The following is a 16,681-nucleotide window of genomic DNA, read 5'->3' on the forward strand; positions in this document are numbered from 1 at the left end:
AGCAAAGTAAAAGCTGTGATCGGCCTGCATGGTGTGCGCATGAAACCCTGCAGGGAACAGAAATCTTACAATATGTATGTGACGCAACTCGACGTATTGGATGAAGATCAGAGACAATTTTACACGGACAAAGACCGCACGAAAGCAGGACGGAGAAGACCCCGTCTGCGGTCAAGGTGGGAACAGGGGGGCCGGAGATAGCCCGCACCCCCTGTGTCTGTGGAGAAGCGGAGAATTGCCGTGAGTGACTACGGCTACGACGGGGAAAGCCCGCGTATGAAAGGTGACAGGGTTCGGCCGAGGACGGGCCATCGGCAAACAGTTATATCAACACCTTCGGAACATCAAGGAAGGATGATGCAGGATGGCCTGGGTAGGATCTGTTGAGGGACGGAAATGCAACCTGTCGGCGCGGCCGTGGCATCGCGGAACGAATTGGACGTCCTCGGCCATTGATATACGCGCCGAATACGGGGCGGCCGTGTTGTTCGTCAATGACTAGTCGAATGGCTTGATTCTGCTGCCAAAGGAACCGAGAGACCGGATCCGGCCACGCTCCCAACGAGAAGATTTCAGTGACTTCGTGGAATGGATCATCGGCATATCTACGGCTCGCGAAAGCGATTCCCCCCGTGTTTGGAAGGCGACCATCCGTGGCGAGCGATCAAAACATAGGTGCCACCGCCCCTGGACCAGGAACGAGTGTCAAGCTACTGGTGTGAGGCTTAAGGTCAAGGGGGCGACAGGTTGGATCTCGGTCCCGAGTCACATGGGGAAAGGGTTATCGAATTCAATGGTTCAAACTGACGATTCCTGTGGCTCAGCCCGGCTTCAATGGGATTACGAACCCGAACAGCTCGCGTCTGCCCTCGTCCTCCCCAAGCAACGCGAAAATGCCAACCATCAGAGCCCATCCAGATTCCAGACCCCGTCTCAATGAAGCTTAGAGCACCCAGGAACCTCTTCCCCGGGTGCGCCACGAACGCCAGCGGCACCCAATCGTATCCCCCGTCTCCAAGACCACAGGACGCCCAAAGCTCCACAACAGCAGCCGATGTCTCAGCCACAGCTCTGCCAATGGCCCCATCTTCTTCAACGAAAGCAATGAATCTCTTTGAGAGGAACGACGTTGGCTTGAAGCGGACAGCGGACAGTAGCAATGGCGGCGCTCGCTTCCCCAGAGCCCGCGCGCTGCCAGCGGCCGTGCTGCCTTTGAAGGCGCTTTGCGTGCAAGCGTGGCCGATCTCCTGGGACTGGGCCATCGCGCCGCCCCCTGACACGCATCGGCAGATTCAGTGGCCAAGAGCATCATAGAAGTTCAAGCCCGTTGGCCGTTTTCGTCGGGAGGGGGACGCACCGCTCTTAATAGACATTGCGCCCATCATGCACCCGCATTGTGATCCCGTGTAACCACTGTCTCTTCGATTGTCTTCGTGTGTGTCATCCCATCGGCATCAACCGTCCACCATGAGGTCCTCTCTGGTCTCGTTGCTCCTTGTGGGAGTCGTGAGGCTGGTGTCTGGATCTGCGTTCACCGACGCCTTGGGCGCGGCCCCGCAGTGTGCTGTTCGTGAACTTTGCCCGTCTTACGTACGATGGATTTCTTGCTGATGCTTGCCTTTAGGTTACCTGCGCTCTCAAGGCTCTGCCTCAGTCACCCTGCACCATCGATAATACAACATGTCTGTGTACGAATCCTGTGTTCAATGGCTTCGTGGGAGACTGCGTAAAGACGGCATGCACCGTTCAGGAGGCGCTCAGTATGTGTGGACGGACGATATCACTGACATCGATTGCTGACCTGCTGGGTAGCCGTCACAAATCTGACATGGTCGGCATGCGGATTCCCACTGACTGATACGACGAACACGGCACGATACACGTTGATTTTCTTGCTCATCCTACCGGTCTCGTTCTTTGCCGTCCGGATGATCGCGAGAGGCCTACATCTGACAACATGGGGAGTCGAGGACACGACGATCGTGCTGGCTTTTGTATGTCCGGCGTTTTGCAATGCTACGTGGAACGACACTGACTTGAGCAGATATTCTTCCTGCCTTTTGTGCCAATAACATTCGTCAGTAAGTCTTAGGAAGATCTCTCGAAACCGAGGCAATGGCGGACTAACATCCGGGTCAGTGTTGAATTATGGCCTTGGCCAAGACATTTTTAAGCTGCACCCCTATCAAATCACAATGTTTCTAAAGGTAAGCCTGAAACCCTACAAGACTTCCACAAGATCTTGTCATTAAGCAACCACAGTTACTCTTTGTCCTCCAATTGTTTTACATCCTCGACCTTGCGGTAATCAAGGCCTCGATCATATGTCTCTACCTCCGAGTCTTCAGCATCAGAAAGTTCAGAACAGTTTTGTGGTGCACGCAGGGCTTCAACTTCCTCCTTGGATTCTCCTACGTCCTCCTGAGCCTGGTCCAATGCCAGCCACTTAACCACTATTGGAACGGATGGGACGGCCGGCATCCCGGCAAGTGTGCCGATCTCAACTTGATCGGACTTACCCATGTCGGGCTCAACATTGGGCTGGACGTTTGGATGCTCATTCTGCCAGCGTCCCAAGTATACAAGCTGAACCTTCCCTTGAAGAAGAAGTTGGGAGTCATGGCAATGTTTGGCGTTGGCGTCTTGTAAGTCACCGCTTGCTCAATCCCGGGCTTGTCCCTTTTAACGTGCCTTTAGCCTCACAATTGTGAGCATTATCCGCATCAAAAGCTTATTGGTCTTTGCCACATCTTTCAACATCACTGGTAAGTTCATTCTTCCCCGACGCTGCCTAAGACTTGACGGAATCGTCACTCACCAATACCGCAGCTGAGACTCTCTGGGGTATCATCTGGTCTTACGTCGAGCTCTGCGTCGGAATCTCCGTCGCCTGCATGCCAGCCGCCAGACAGCTTGCAGTCAAGTTCTTCCCGAAGCTCATCGACCTGACCCGCCAGAGCCTGACGAGGTCTACGAGATCTGCTAGATCGACCCAAAACACAAACACCGAACTGCGACCCGTATCCAACAGTCGAAAATCTATGAAGTCCGACAATACAGGAGTCTCTATTCTCCAACCGGATACACGATCTTTAACAGACACAACTACGCCCAAAAGCGCTACTTTCACGATAGATGGATCGCGGCAGCAGGAATGAAGTCGAAGCAGCTCTTCTCTGTACAGCACGAGTACTGGGCGAGGTGATTTTTGGGGAAACATTGGATAAGGAGTCGGCGCAATATGGATTTCTAAGAGTACACACATATACCCGAAGTTTCAATAGGTTCTTAGACAGGTTGACAATTTTGGAAGCATACGAGACATACAAGAATTATCGAGGACAACAAAAATCATTCATGTCACTGGTATTTGATAAGGGCTCCAAGATTCGGGGTTTCTTCCGAATGTGAGAGCGTAATCGAGAGTGAATGGAAAGTAACTGTCATGTCGTTATGATGTCATCAGAAATATTCGTGGTCCTTGCGAAACGAGTGTCTCTCTCTTGTGGAGATCACCCTCTTATCAACTATGTTTCGCTTCAGAGTGGCCAGACTTGGTTGTTTCAATGGGGTTGTGTCATTCAACGACCTCACATCTCTCGATACAGGGCAAGCACATGTCAAGGAGGGCAGCGTTGCATGAAACTGCATTTGTATGTGAGAGTTCAGACGAGTCGGATCATCTCGGTAGGCCTGCTTTTCACCCCCTCAACCATCGGGGCGATTGAAGCTCAAACATGGCTTGTTTGTGGCGATTTGAATGTTTGGGGCATTGGTGGAATGTCCGCATCGGTTTTGATGGCATCCAAGGTGATTCGAGAATTTAGAAGGTACATCCAGAGTTTTTTGAGTGGAACCAGGCCCTGAGTCGGTGATGGTTTTTGCCAAGACTTGTGTGATCTTATCTCGTACATCTCAATCCAATCTCAAGGCCTCAACGTGCAGCGCATTTCGTTTCGCCCATCACTTGAGTTGTGGCTGAGCATCTTGGTAGTAGGGCACGAGGCTCTCAGCTTCATACTGCCAAGGCCGCTGAGCGGTTATTTAGTTTAACAGCTTCAGCGCATCCCAACATACGGGAAACTGACTTGTGTCGCGCTTTTCCGCCAAAAGTATCTGATTCATGGAGAGCGACGGAGATGACGGATAAGGGCACGGAAGGTTGCTTCTCGCCCGTCTTTGGCCGAAGTTAACTCATCCAAACTTTCAGTCTCGAAACATTGTTCTGATGCGATTGAACAGAGTTGCGGGCGGCATTTGACCTTTTTCCAGGAGATATCGGACGATGGCGGTGAACATCGGCAATTGTTGCACGACCCGCTCGCGATGTCGTCTTCTCTTTGCATGCCAAGAAAGACTACTCCGTCACGACCCGAGACTCGGTTCGCGTTCGTTGACCCGCTTGAAACGGCCGATCGGCGGCGGAGCCGAACTTGCGAATGGCGACATTTCGGCAAGGACTCCGAGCGGCTTTGAATGAAGCCGGGGGCACAGGATCGGCATGTGGGTTGCGAAAGTAATAAAACATAGAGACAGCCGAATAGAACAGGCAAGCAAGCATGATAAGTGTGCACGGGCGTATAGATTTTATACCATCTGCACGGATTACTGAGCGTCACAGGACTCCATCTAACATTTGTGGCCTGAAGAAGACCAAAAGATAGGAAACCCTCAAAAAGCAAAAGTATTGGGCCCTAACCAGGGATCGAACCTGGGACCTCTCCCATGCTGAATTGTCAAAGAACAACCCTAAGGGAGAATCATACCGCTAGACCATCAGGGCGAGAAGAAGGAGCGGAGAAACATACTCCGTTGGGAGGGGTGGAGGACAAGCGAGTTTCGTAGCGTCACAACACGACAGTGGGGGCCTCGGAATGGGACAAACTCTTGATCCGCTGAACAGCAGGGACTGCTTCACGTGTGACAGAGCAGCCATAGTAAACTTGAATGACTGGTCGTTAAGCTCTAGAGTCTTTATGTCATGGCTCAAGAAGAGCAGCGGCTGATTATATGTGGAAGTTGTCTGCTGAACTAGAGCCCTATGTACCTTGTTATGCTCCTGTCTCTTGAAGGTTGTAAGGGGTTGCTGGATTCTGCGTTCCCGAGTCCTGGAGAGAGCCGACGGACTCAGATCGACAGGAGAGCCAGGAAGTTACTAGAGAAATATTCAGTATTTATTATAAAGTGCGAAGGTTTCACGAGTGACAACTTGTGTTGCTTGCGGTGTTGAGTATCCTTCTTCGCGGGTTAAATAGGGTAATAATTAAACTTGTGAATTATATTTCAGAGATGAGTGATAAAGAAGTGAGATAGTCCAGCTTCTTGGACTTATTTTTAAACACAATAGAGACTCTGTCAGCTTCCATGAAAAAGTTTCAGGCTGTGGACATGTCGAAAGTATACTATATCTTGATGTCTCAAGATCTGGCACAGTTAATTCGCGGTTTTGCCGTTCAGCTGTTTTCGCTGAGATCTTAAAAGTCAGCCTTCGAGGCTGTTGGTATATTTCATCCAAGATATCTTCTTGTGATCAGAGCACCATATGAATCTCAGTCAGAGACAGCTGATTATTTCGAAGGAAGTCGGTTGTAATACGCTAACACAAGACAAAGTCAATGGTGACAAAAAGTCGGTCACCGAATCACCCATATGACCTGAACTTCTGCGTTTCGATAGGACTTATGCATTCCTGAAACAACCTTGATAATTCATTCAACCCTCTGAGTCGTCGGACTCCAACAAAGTGAGGCAATAACTTCTAGTAATGATGTCTTTTACATTCAGGGGGTGGAATGAACCTGTGACCCAGCAGAGAGCTTAAAGAGAGAGTATGACATTTTACAAGGGATAAATCACGTTTGAGATGCCAGCTGGGACGTATCAATTGGTATGTTTGGAAAGTCCTTGCCCTCAGAAGCAGGTTGGCGGTGCCAAATAATCACCATTGATCAAAGTCAGACCAGCAACATCATGGCTACTAAGGCTTCAGCTCTCCTCATTGCCGTTAACTTATCTTTATGCCACTTGAAAAGTTCCAATCGCAACTGTCATCTCTGCAATTACCATCTTATTTACGTGCTAGGTATGTATTGACTTTCAAGTTGGCGTAGCTCAATAGAGTTTGAACCGTGTTCATGATATCCATGGCTAAATGAACTCCCTCTGACGCACGTCCCATTCAAGCAAAACACGTCGATATTGCGCAGGGGCCAGGTGCGAAGAAACCGGGACATTTGAATTCACCGGCACGTGGCATTTGTTCTCTTATTGCGACCGAGCTTCATTATCAGTCAAACTCAATTCTGACCCAGATGTCGCATTTCGCGACAGGCAATCAACTTGAAATCTTGAACGTTAAAAACATGTTTTGAACGAGACTTGGCCCATCGCTGAGAGACAACGGGTGATGCCCGACCGTGGGGCCGGGAACTGTGCATCAACACAACGCACACATTTGTCGATGGTACATGCCGCGCCCTAGTGGTACGGAAGCAATACAGTGCGAGACTGATAACGGTGTACAGGCTGCAGCCCTTCCGAATGGGAGTCGAGTTCTTCCTACGCAGCTCAATGCTTGCAAACATTTGCGGAGAGTCTTTGGCACCAGTCTTTCATCCTCCTGGGCCGAAAGAATCAAGCCGGTAGGCGGTGTCATGCTGCCAATCTCAAGGCTTATCAGCATGAATGATGGCGTAGCACATTTTGATTAGCATCATAATTGAGAGATTCAGCGAAAAGTAGTCACCAATAACTTCGAATATGATGAAGGGAACTAAGCCAAGGCATAGCACAATGTCGGATGCGCCGGATCCAGATTCCAGAACGTCAACTATGTTTTGGCCGCCGCAGCTATCTCACACATACATCTCATTTCCAGCATACAGACTTTTGAGCTCTCAACGGAGTGGCTTTTAGACAGAAAAAGGGGCGTCCGGTAGGAAAGATGGCATCAACTGGATTCAACACCACGAAGGAGCGGTCAGCTTTGCCGGGCCAAGACTGTCGAAATTGACTCAACTGGACAGCGGTGTGAAGGCTCCAGGAGATAATGGCCAACGCCGGGTCTGGCCAGAACTCGATCGGGTCATTAGCATGGGCATTGATGAGTTCATTAGTGTGGACACAAAAGTGCGAAGGACGGAGTGTATTTCGGTCAAGAAGAGCCCCTATCGTCTGGATTGCTTGTCCTCGGCCCCCGACAATCTCCTTAGATATCCCGAATATTCTAGCTGCGTCGGTTGGTTGTCCCGTCTCCCCGGCGGTCTAGACATACTTCTTCCGAACCATCAAGCAAGGCGTTATGTTGGGGGCTGGGTCCATCTATGCTCCTGAGTCGGTGAGATCCGCAACGACAGCGTATCCCAAGATACTAGCCATTAAAGAGAGCAAGTCTATCGCCTACTGAACCAGTAAAGAAGCAAGATACAAATTGAATAATGGAGAATGCCATCCCCCCTGACGGCTGTACATGCGCTTTGTAACTCTGGTCATGCGCCCGTAGTGGCTGCATAGGGAGAGCTGCTGTGTTTGAGGGGCGAGGCGCCCGCTTTGAGCACCCACTTTTGATGCCAGGCTGTGCCGCGGTGGATGTGTTTGCTTCCTGTAGGCGCGGAGTTGTTGGCTCAAGGAGAAGACCTCATTCGTGCTTGGCAGTGGTTTTATCGAAATCATCGGATGATAGGCCACAACTTTTGTAACATCCTCGGCGGCTACGTCGATAGGGAAACTTTGTGCTGGAGCTACACGAGGCTGGGCCAGCTGCTCCCCGCCACGATGAATGTCGGCGGCCGTCTCATTCTACGCGGTGAAGATTTCTCACAGTAACGGTAATCAAAAAAATCAAAAGGGCTATTTCCGAATGCCTTGGCAAGGATGTCAGTACGTCCAGCAAGGATAGATGACCCAGGTGTGGTCCTGCTGCGCTGGCATTTGGCGGAATCGAGCTCCGACGCGCCTTGCGTCTCCATCGCGTTCTGCCCACGGCATTCTGCCCAACGTGGAGCATGCCGGCTCCTTTGTTCTAGAGAAAGATGTCGACGACATGTCATTTCTGGAGAATTACTTGCGGAGAAGTCTGATTCGGATACTTTGAATTTACGAACGCGAATGACTCTGCGAGAAAACTTGTTTTTTCACGATCATGCGTTCATGGTGTGAGACCGAACGGGAGTCAATGCTACCAAGGAGATGCACGAAATCCACGGAAGTGATTCTCCCTCCACTGAGAATCAATAATTGGGAATGGGTACTCCATCCGAACAATTGTTTAGATCATATCCCGTCGGCTGCTTCCAGTAGGTAACCCAACAAAAGTGGTTCGGGTTGTAATCGCAACGTCGATTATGCTGCAAGGCAATCTGTACGATGCGTTCACGGGGGCTGGATGTTCGTATCCTAGTGCAAGACCCCTATGCTTATCCAAAGATCCCTTGGCTTAAGATCTGATTGCCCGCAGGTAGGGTAGCAAGTAAGGCGTGAGGCTGGTCCTCACTTGCCTCACAATGTAAATCAGGGGTTGGCTAGGTGTGCTCACCTGAGAACATGGAATGCAGATAGATTAAACATGAGATGAATCCCATTTTTTTTACGAGCTTTCTCGGACGAAAGCAACTTTACTGGATTCTGTCTGGTGCGGTTGACGATACGTCTCCAATATAGAGGTTTTCTTAGTATATTCAAGTGGGCATTGTACCAGCCGGAGGAATCAGGGATGAGTAGAGTACCAAAAACCCCGATTCCTCTTGCTGATCTCAATGTGAACTTGAAGCAGTCTCGTTGCCGCGGGCAAAAAGAGCACGTTGGCGGCCGAGTGCAATGTTTAGATGAGAATACAGCTAGTGTAGTACCCCGTTCAAGCCTAATTAATCAATCAATCAATCAACTAATCAAATTAGAGGCTTTTTGCTATTTAAACAGATAAGCCTATAGCACTAGAAGCTTAGTTAACTTAATTAAGCTAATATTACCTAGAATAATAAAAATCTAATTTCTAAACTAATTAGGATTTTTAAAAGATTTTTTGAAAAAATAAAAAAAAGCTTACTTAGATATTTTAGTACTTAGCCTTATTCTAATTACTTAAAGTTATAACCCTTATAATTTTTATACTTAAAGTAGATAACTTAAGCTAGTTTTAAATTAATATCTTTATAATTACTTATATAGTAGATTTACTATTAGTTTATTAAGTTTTATTATAATATATCTCTAAAAAAAAAAAGATTAAGTAGTTATTAATACTAGTTTAGTAATACTTTTAGACTAATAAGTAGTAGAGTAGGGCTAAATATTTCCTAATAATAAGGTTAGTATTATTAAGAACTAATAGAAGTACTAAAAATATACTTTTTATTTTACTACTAGATTAATATATTTTTAACCTCTCTACTAGAAGTTAAAAAAAGTCTATTTTTAACCTTTATACTAGCTCTTAAAAATAACTCTTTTTTAATATTACTACTAGTACTACTAGCACTACTATTACTATTATTATTACTACACCTCTATACCTTAAAAACCTACCTATATATACCTCTTAATATCTTTTTTAACCTCTTACTAGTTACTATAATACCTCTATTAGTCTATAATTAATATATTAATTACTTTATTAGCTATAAACTATTAACTCCTTATAGGATTATTACTTAGATTTATATATTATCTACTACTACTAATAATATATTAACTATTAATTTAGCTATATATAATACTCTTAAAGCCTTACCTCATACTATATAGAGGGGCTAGTAGTTTATTAATATTAATACTATTATAAAAAAGGGTTCTTAAGATTATACCTCTTAGATTATAAATAAGGGTACCTTTATCTATAAGATCTTTATTAATAATAAAAAAAGTAGTACTTATTAAATTTACTAATACTATAATAAGGTAGAGACTCTTAATAAGCTATATAATACTAAAACTATAACTACTACTACTTAATATCTTAAGAATAAATATAAAGTTTTCTAAGGTTACTTAGAAAGTAGTAATATATCTCCTAATAAAGCTAATAATTTTAAGCTTCTATCTAAGTACTACTAATCTATTCCTATTATTATATTTAAAAAGAAGACTATTTAAATTAAAGAATTAGTTATAAACTTCTTTATTAATACTAGTAACCCTCTTATAATATTTAGTAATTAGTATATATAGTATATATTTACTATATTTAATTATAATATTAATACTTAGATATATTAGTTAAAGACTAATTAGAAGGATTAACTTTAATAACTCTATATCTCTAAGAAATAATAGATTAAAGAGGAGATATAGAAGGCTCTTATAAAAGTTTATATATTATTTAACCTATAGATCTTACCTAATTAATATGCTATTATTACTATCTTTAGCTACTTTATTAATAAGTTAGGTAAATAAATATAATACCTCTTAGGTTTTTATTACTAGCTTAGTATTTATACTAGTAAGAATATTACTACTATAATATATATAGTTATAAGAGACTAGTATTTATTTAATAAGATTAGTATTATAATCTCTAATAATACTAATACTAATAGTACTTATATTAAAGCTTTATATTTATCTATTTCATAGTTATATATAAAAATAAATACCTAATATTATTAAATTTAATACTATAGCTATATCCTTAACCTTATTAGTTATACTATTATTTATAAAGTTAATAAAGAAGTATTTAAATAAAAGTCTAACTATCTTATTAATACTAATAAGATCTAAAAAAACTTAGCCTATTAGAGGACTAGAGGACCTATTAATAAGCTTTAGAATATTATTAAGTATATTAGATTATTACTATAATACTTAGAAGCCTTCTTATCTATTAGTAATAAGGCTAATAATAATAAGTATATTTTTACTCTATAAGAGGAGTTATTATAAAAGCTAAATCTAATATTAAGTAATACTACTTAATAAAACTTAATATATAATATAATCTACTACGCTTTATTTAAATATAGCTAGATTACTAGTTATATATACTACTTTCTAGGTCTTAAGAATAAGGATAATTATATCCCTAATAAGGATATCCTAATTAATAAAGATTAGTAAGTCCTCACTAAGTTAAATAAGATATTTAAGCCTCTCTACTTATAAACTAAGTGATATAAAAACTAAAGTAAGGGTAATAAGTATAGTTAACTCTAAGAGATCTTAGTAAGTCTTAAGTATCTCTTAGATTAACTTAAGGATTAATATAAGTTTTATAATACCTCTATTATAGAAGAGATTAACTTTATAGCTATATAAATATCTTAAAGTCTCTTATTATAGTAATCTTAATTAATAAAAGTATTATATTAATCTAGTTAAGCGTTAATCTTATAGACCTTATTAATTAATAATATCCTTACTTATTTATAGTCTAAATATATTACTATATCGCTATACCCCCCTTAAGCTACTAACTTTAACTCTTATATATTTATATACTTATTAATTATTAATAGCTAGTAAATACTTAATAATTACTATAAAAAGCTTAAAAAGTCTCCTCTTTATATTACTACTATAATATTATACTTTAATAGAGGTCTATAATAACTTAAAAAGTATTAAAATACTTAAGAGATTTATAGGTAGCTTTATATTACTAAAGAAGGTCTTTAAGAGTATTAAGAGTAGTAATATATTAAGATAACTACTTATACTAATAAGTAAGCTTATTTAAAACCTCTATAAAGGTTATTTATATTAATTATAATACCTCTAAAGCTTAAAAACTCTAATTATAGTTAATAATTAGATAGTAGCTTTTATAATATTATTATTAATAAGATTAATAAATTAGAGAAATATTTTAACCTTATAGTTACTTAGTCTATTAATAATTCTATTTAGTAGTAGATTTTATATTAGTAAACCTTCTTAATACTTAGTAAGTTAGTCCTTAATATCTTTACTATCTTAGTAATAGTAACTAACTATAAGAGGGTATTTAGCTTTACTAAACTAATACTAATATTATAGAAGCTATTAATAAAGCTATTACTACTTAAGGAGATATAATACCTCTAGAACTAGGTTTAAGATAGTAGTATTACTATTAATAGGTATTACTTTAAATAGAAAGGTTAATAGAGGGTAGAATAATATTATAATACTAGATAGGTATATTTCTAGTATATTAAGATATTATAAAAGCCTTACTAACTTCCTAAATAGGTAATATTAGTTAAATCAAATTAAGTCTATTAAGTTAAGCAAGCTTTCAGTGAAAATCCAGTCAAACAGTCAAGCCTAACCCCCAGGCTTGACTTGTTTGATTGGTATGCAGCGCTGAATACAGCGCCCACTTGGCACATCAACCGATGCTTGCTCCCGTTTGGGGCGCAATCTCGGGGTGGACATGGCCCAAGGACAATACCCACTCCAGACCCTCTGTTAGCATTTTCGCCAGCTCTAGCCGGGCGACTCCGACCCCCGTAAGCGGCGGATTCGGCCCCCTTTTTCGCCGGACGTGGTTCCAGACGGGCGAGGCGGGAGGCCTCTCGGAGCGTCCGGGGGAAAGCCGTTGAATCTCAAATTCGGCCGTCCGGTGGCGGCTGAAGCTGCAAAAAAAGAGTTTTTCAACGAAGCGCGTCGAGCAGAATTTGGCAAACCCAAAAGACGTTCGTCATGGTCGCGCAGAGCTGAGCTGGTCAGTGACCTCGGTTTCGTGTGTGAAAAGTGCGCAGATCGATGGATGCTAAAAAGTCTTGGCAGAGGTCCAGTCTTGGCATCATCTCCTTTCCAAAAAGTCTTGGCATCACGTTTCTGGAGAAGTGCCGTGGGAATTCCTCGAGCTAAATGGAGACTGCACATTGGTGGGAAAAGGGGGCACACACAGACAACGGACCACCCCCTTGCCAGGCTGCCGGGTTCAAGCGTTGTGGCCCCATGGGCTTTGTTGTTAATGTTGATTGAGGCCATCCGATCTCCGCTCCATGTGCCTGTTGCCCAGTATCCGTACCCGCGTTGGAATCACACACCGCTAGAACAGGCAATAGAGCGACGGAGACTGACTCTATTTTTCCTTCTCTACCTTGTTTCATTGTGACGGAAGTCGGGGCCAGGGCCGATAACAGCCAGGTGACATTGAGGGACAACCCAAAAAGCCCATCGTTGCTGCGCGCGCCCCGCGATGCACTGCAGTTTGCGACTCTGCCTACAGCGACTGTAACGTCCACCCACATTCCAGACGGCACAAGTTGGTGATATATTGCAGAAACTGGAGATCGTTTGACCAATCGCGCGGCGCATTGAAACTAGCGGGGTCCTAGGCATTTTGGACATCAGCGACCGTGGTGTAATGATTCAATGCTTGATCCACATATGACGGAAGACGACTCTTTCAGTAGCATGTTGAATCGGATTAAATCAACACTGTCTCAGAGTCAGAAAACCTGCTGCCGTTGCCCGTAGCCGCTGTAGAGTTGGCCCGTCCTCGGTCAGTGTCAGCGGTACCCCGGACAGTCGATTAAGGTCACGAAAGTTCAGCAGGGGACGGAAAGCATGATCTTTTAGCGGGCATTGCGGTGAAGGTTACGGGTAATGACTTGCGCAGCGCACCAACTGGCCAGTGAGCGACCAACAGTAATATCAGGCGTGCCACGGCTTAAGACTTTGTCAAGTCATGATCCCTGGCCCCAGGCAATAAAGCGGTTCGGTTCAGTTGGCGCCGCGCTCCACCAATATCGAGTCTATCGATAGCATATGCGTATTCTCTTAACCTTTGTAAGGTTATTCGAGAAAAGCTCTAGCATCAAGGTCAGGGTTAGACGAGCGCTACGGATAGAACAAGTCGGCTTGCTGCCAGTTCGGCAATGCCAGCTCAGAGGCGTCCGTCAAGGTGCCAAAGTCCCCAACGCATTTCCATTTCCGTGAGCTCGGGAATTACTCAGGACCAAGGTAACGGGTCTTATCTAAATGGAAGTTGGTTCCATCTGAAGCCCCAGTTCATCTCCCTTCGATATACAACCGAAACATGGGTGGCGGCGAATGGGAGCGCTTCCCGCGCGCTAGCGTTGCTTTCGAGTGCACGGAAACATTGCGGATTATGGCCGACTTTTTGCTCGTTTATTTTTTCTGCTCACTCCGAACGGCTGGCAACGTGACCTCACCGAACCTCAAACCACCCGACTTCTCCCCAAAAAGAAGACTCTCCACTCATCTTTGACATGGGTTAATTCTTTTTTCACCACTCAATCACCCCTGTGACAGCCCCTGACATGTTTCATGGTCCAGAATGCAGAAAGCGCCACTTTTTAGACAAATACGAAATGTGAACCGTCTCTGGACTGGTACGGATACAGTCAATACACTATGCCAACTAGCCCACGGAGCTGATGGGTTTGCACAATCATGCCCCCCTGAGCGGATGGGCAAATTGGAGATCTAAGAGTCAAACGGCCCTGTCCTTGGCGCTGCTCATGCCTTGACATCCTCTTTGGGCAGTCATTCTGCCCCTGTGATCAGCCAAACATGTTGTTCCTGCGCGAAGGTTGCGGCTCGCCGAAGCGTCCGAACCATCCTCCGATAGCAAGGTGGATCATATCGACAGGGAAGGAAAGCTGTGTCCGAAATGAATCGATTGTTTTTGCGCCCAGCTTCCATCCGCACTTTTGCCCCTAAACCCCGGTTAACTCAATGTGAAGCCTGGTGCCATCACTTGCCGCGGCGCAGGCCATATCGCACTCAATCTCACTCCATCGTGGACCGGGCGGTACATTGGATGTTCTGGATGGGCCTCAATCACCCCAGCCCTGGGCGAAAGCTTGTGTCTGTGAGCTGGCCCAAATGCGAGGTCCCACTGGAAAAGTCTTGGCTGAGGGATAGGACTGCAGAATCAGGATCACTACTTGCAGATGGTGGTGTGGACTTGGCACCAGTTCGGGGGGAGCATCTCGAGAGCGACTCTTCGATATAAGAAGGTCCAGATTTCCCGCCCATCAACCGTCTTTTTCTTTCCTCTTTATCCTCTCATCAGCATCTTCCGCTACCGTCTCTCCTTTACCAATCCAACTACTCACATTCTTTAACCCTGGTGGTTATTCATTCGTTGTCAACACTCATCCAACAATTCCAACTCTACGTGTTTTCTTAAACCAACCACCACTTTCAAAATGAAGTTCTCCGCTGTCCTCGCTGCCATCTCGGCCTCTGCCGTTATCGCCGCCCCCGGTGGCCAGTCTGGCCCCAACGGCGCCGCCGCCATCGAGAAGCGCGCCTCCTTCCCCATCCCCGCCTCCAAGGGCACCGTCACCTACAAGGCCGCTCAGTCCGTCAAGGGTACCTTCGACGGTGGCTTGAAGACCTACGGCCGTGGCGTCAAGTGCACTGGCCAGGCTGAGGGTGGCGACAAGGACGCCGTCTTCATCCTCGAGAACGGCGCTACCCTCAAGAACGCCATCATCGGTGCCGACCAGATCGAGGGTGTCCACTGCAAGGGCTCCTGCACCATCAACAACGTCTGGTGGACTGCTGTCTGCGAGGATGCTCTCTCCCTGAAGGGTGACGGCAACGCCTCCGTCATTGGCGGGTAAGTCACGTTCTGCTCACTCCAATACTCACTTCACCGGCTAACAATACCTCTACAGTGGTGCCCGCGGCGCTGAGGACAAGGTCATCCAGCACAACGGTCTCGGAACCGTCACCATCGACGGCTTCACCGTTGTCGACTTCGGCAAGCTCTACCGCTCTTGCGGCAACTGCAAGACCATGGGCAAGCGCTCCGTCGTTGTCAAGAACGTCAAGGCCTACAACGGCAAGATGCTCACCGGCATCAACTCCAACAAGGGTGACACCTCCACCATCACCGGCACCTGTGCCACCTCCGTCAAGGAGATCTGCACCGAGTTCCAGGGCACCACCCCCGGCAACGAGCCCAAGAAGATCGGCTCCGGCCCTTCTTCCGCCTGCAAGTACTCCACCCTCAAGGCTTGCTAAGCGTCTCGCTTCGCTTGGTCTTCGTCTTGGGTCTCTGGTTGCTACGGTGCATCTCTCATGCGCTCAGTCTCTGTGAGACGCGAGTGAACTTCGTTTTACTGGTTAAAGAACGGGGAAGGAAGACAACGAACCACGGCTATTTCTTTTCTGTGGTGTGTAAGCTGATGCGCATTCACTGGGCCGCTTGGTCATTCTGTGTACATATGAACATGGGGTCAGTGTATTTAAACAATATAATCCTCATGACTTGAGTCAAAATATGTCGCAACCTACTTCGCAAGTGACACTTCCAAAAGAATTTCCATCACGATCAGAATGCCTTCCCCGCAAAACGTCAAAATAAACTTGATGTTCGGATCTTTAAATGCATGTCACTGCAGATGCCTCCACCGGGATAAACTTGGCTACCCACAAACACTAATGCTAAGACGTTTAACGACGGCTATCACGGCACTCTCAGCCTTCCCCGGACGGAAGAACGGCACCCACGGCAACAACGGCACACACAACCGAGCCAAGATCATGGAACGCGTCAACTTCGAGCCAAGTCTGCATCGACCCTGGCCGGGCCCCCAGAATAAAATAAATAAGACTGTCTGTCCTCCCGTGTTTATCTGCTCACTCTGGTGAAATACCCGGCGAATTCGAGCAATGAAAAATTATCAGCCAGACACTTATTACGCCATGCAGCAACCTTCTCGAAGACCTCGATATTCAACAACGATGCGAAGCGTGCACAAACGCACAGTCA

At 45.2% G+C, this 16,681-nt stretch overlaps 2 protein-coding genes across 2 annotated transcripts; both read left to right on the forward strand.

Moving 5' to 3' along the window:
• Positions 1–1,467: 1,467 nt before the first annotated feature.
• GCG54_00014787 (uncharacterized protein) lies at positions 1,468–3,205 on the forward strand (the record flags this gene model as incomplete). The annotated part of the gene is made up of 9 exons (XM_045414608.1): positions 1,468–1,566; positions 1,625–1,760; positions 1,813–1,994; positions 2,045–2,081; positions 2,140–2,207; positions 2,263–2,645; positions 2,698–2,765; positions 2,830–3,046; positions 3,100–3,205. The coding sequence occupies 9 exons, from the start codon at positions 1,468–1,470 to the stop codon at positions 3,203–3,205; spliced, it is 1,296 nt and encodes a 431-aa protein (XP_045260730.1).
• Positions 3,206–15,107: 11,902 nt separating this feature from the next.
• Positions 15,108–15,930, forward strand: GCG54_00014788 (putative pectate lyase E; the record flags this gene model as incomplete). Its single annotated transcript, XM_045414609.1, has 2 exons — positions 15,108–15,523; positions 15,582–15,930. 2 exons carry the CDS (start codon positions 15,108–15,110, stop codon positions 15,928–15,930), a joined length of 765 nt encoding a protein of 254 aa, XP_045260731.1.
• Positions 15,931–16,681: the final 751 nt, after the last annotated feature.

This window comes from Colletotrichum gloeosporioides (genome assembly GCF_011800055.1).
Source record: "Colletotrichum gloeosporioides strain Lc1 chromosome Unknown consensus_66, whole genome shotgun sequence".
Classification (NCBI taxonomy): domain Eukaryota; kingdom Fungi; phylum Ascomycota; class Sordariomycetes; order Glomerellales; family Glomerellaceae; genus Colletotrichum; species Colletotrichum gloeosporioides.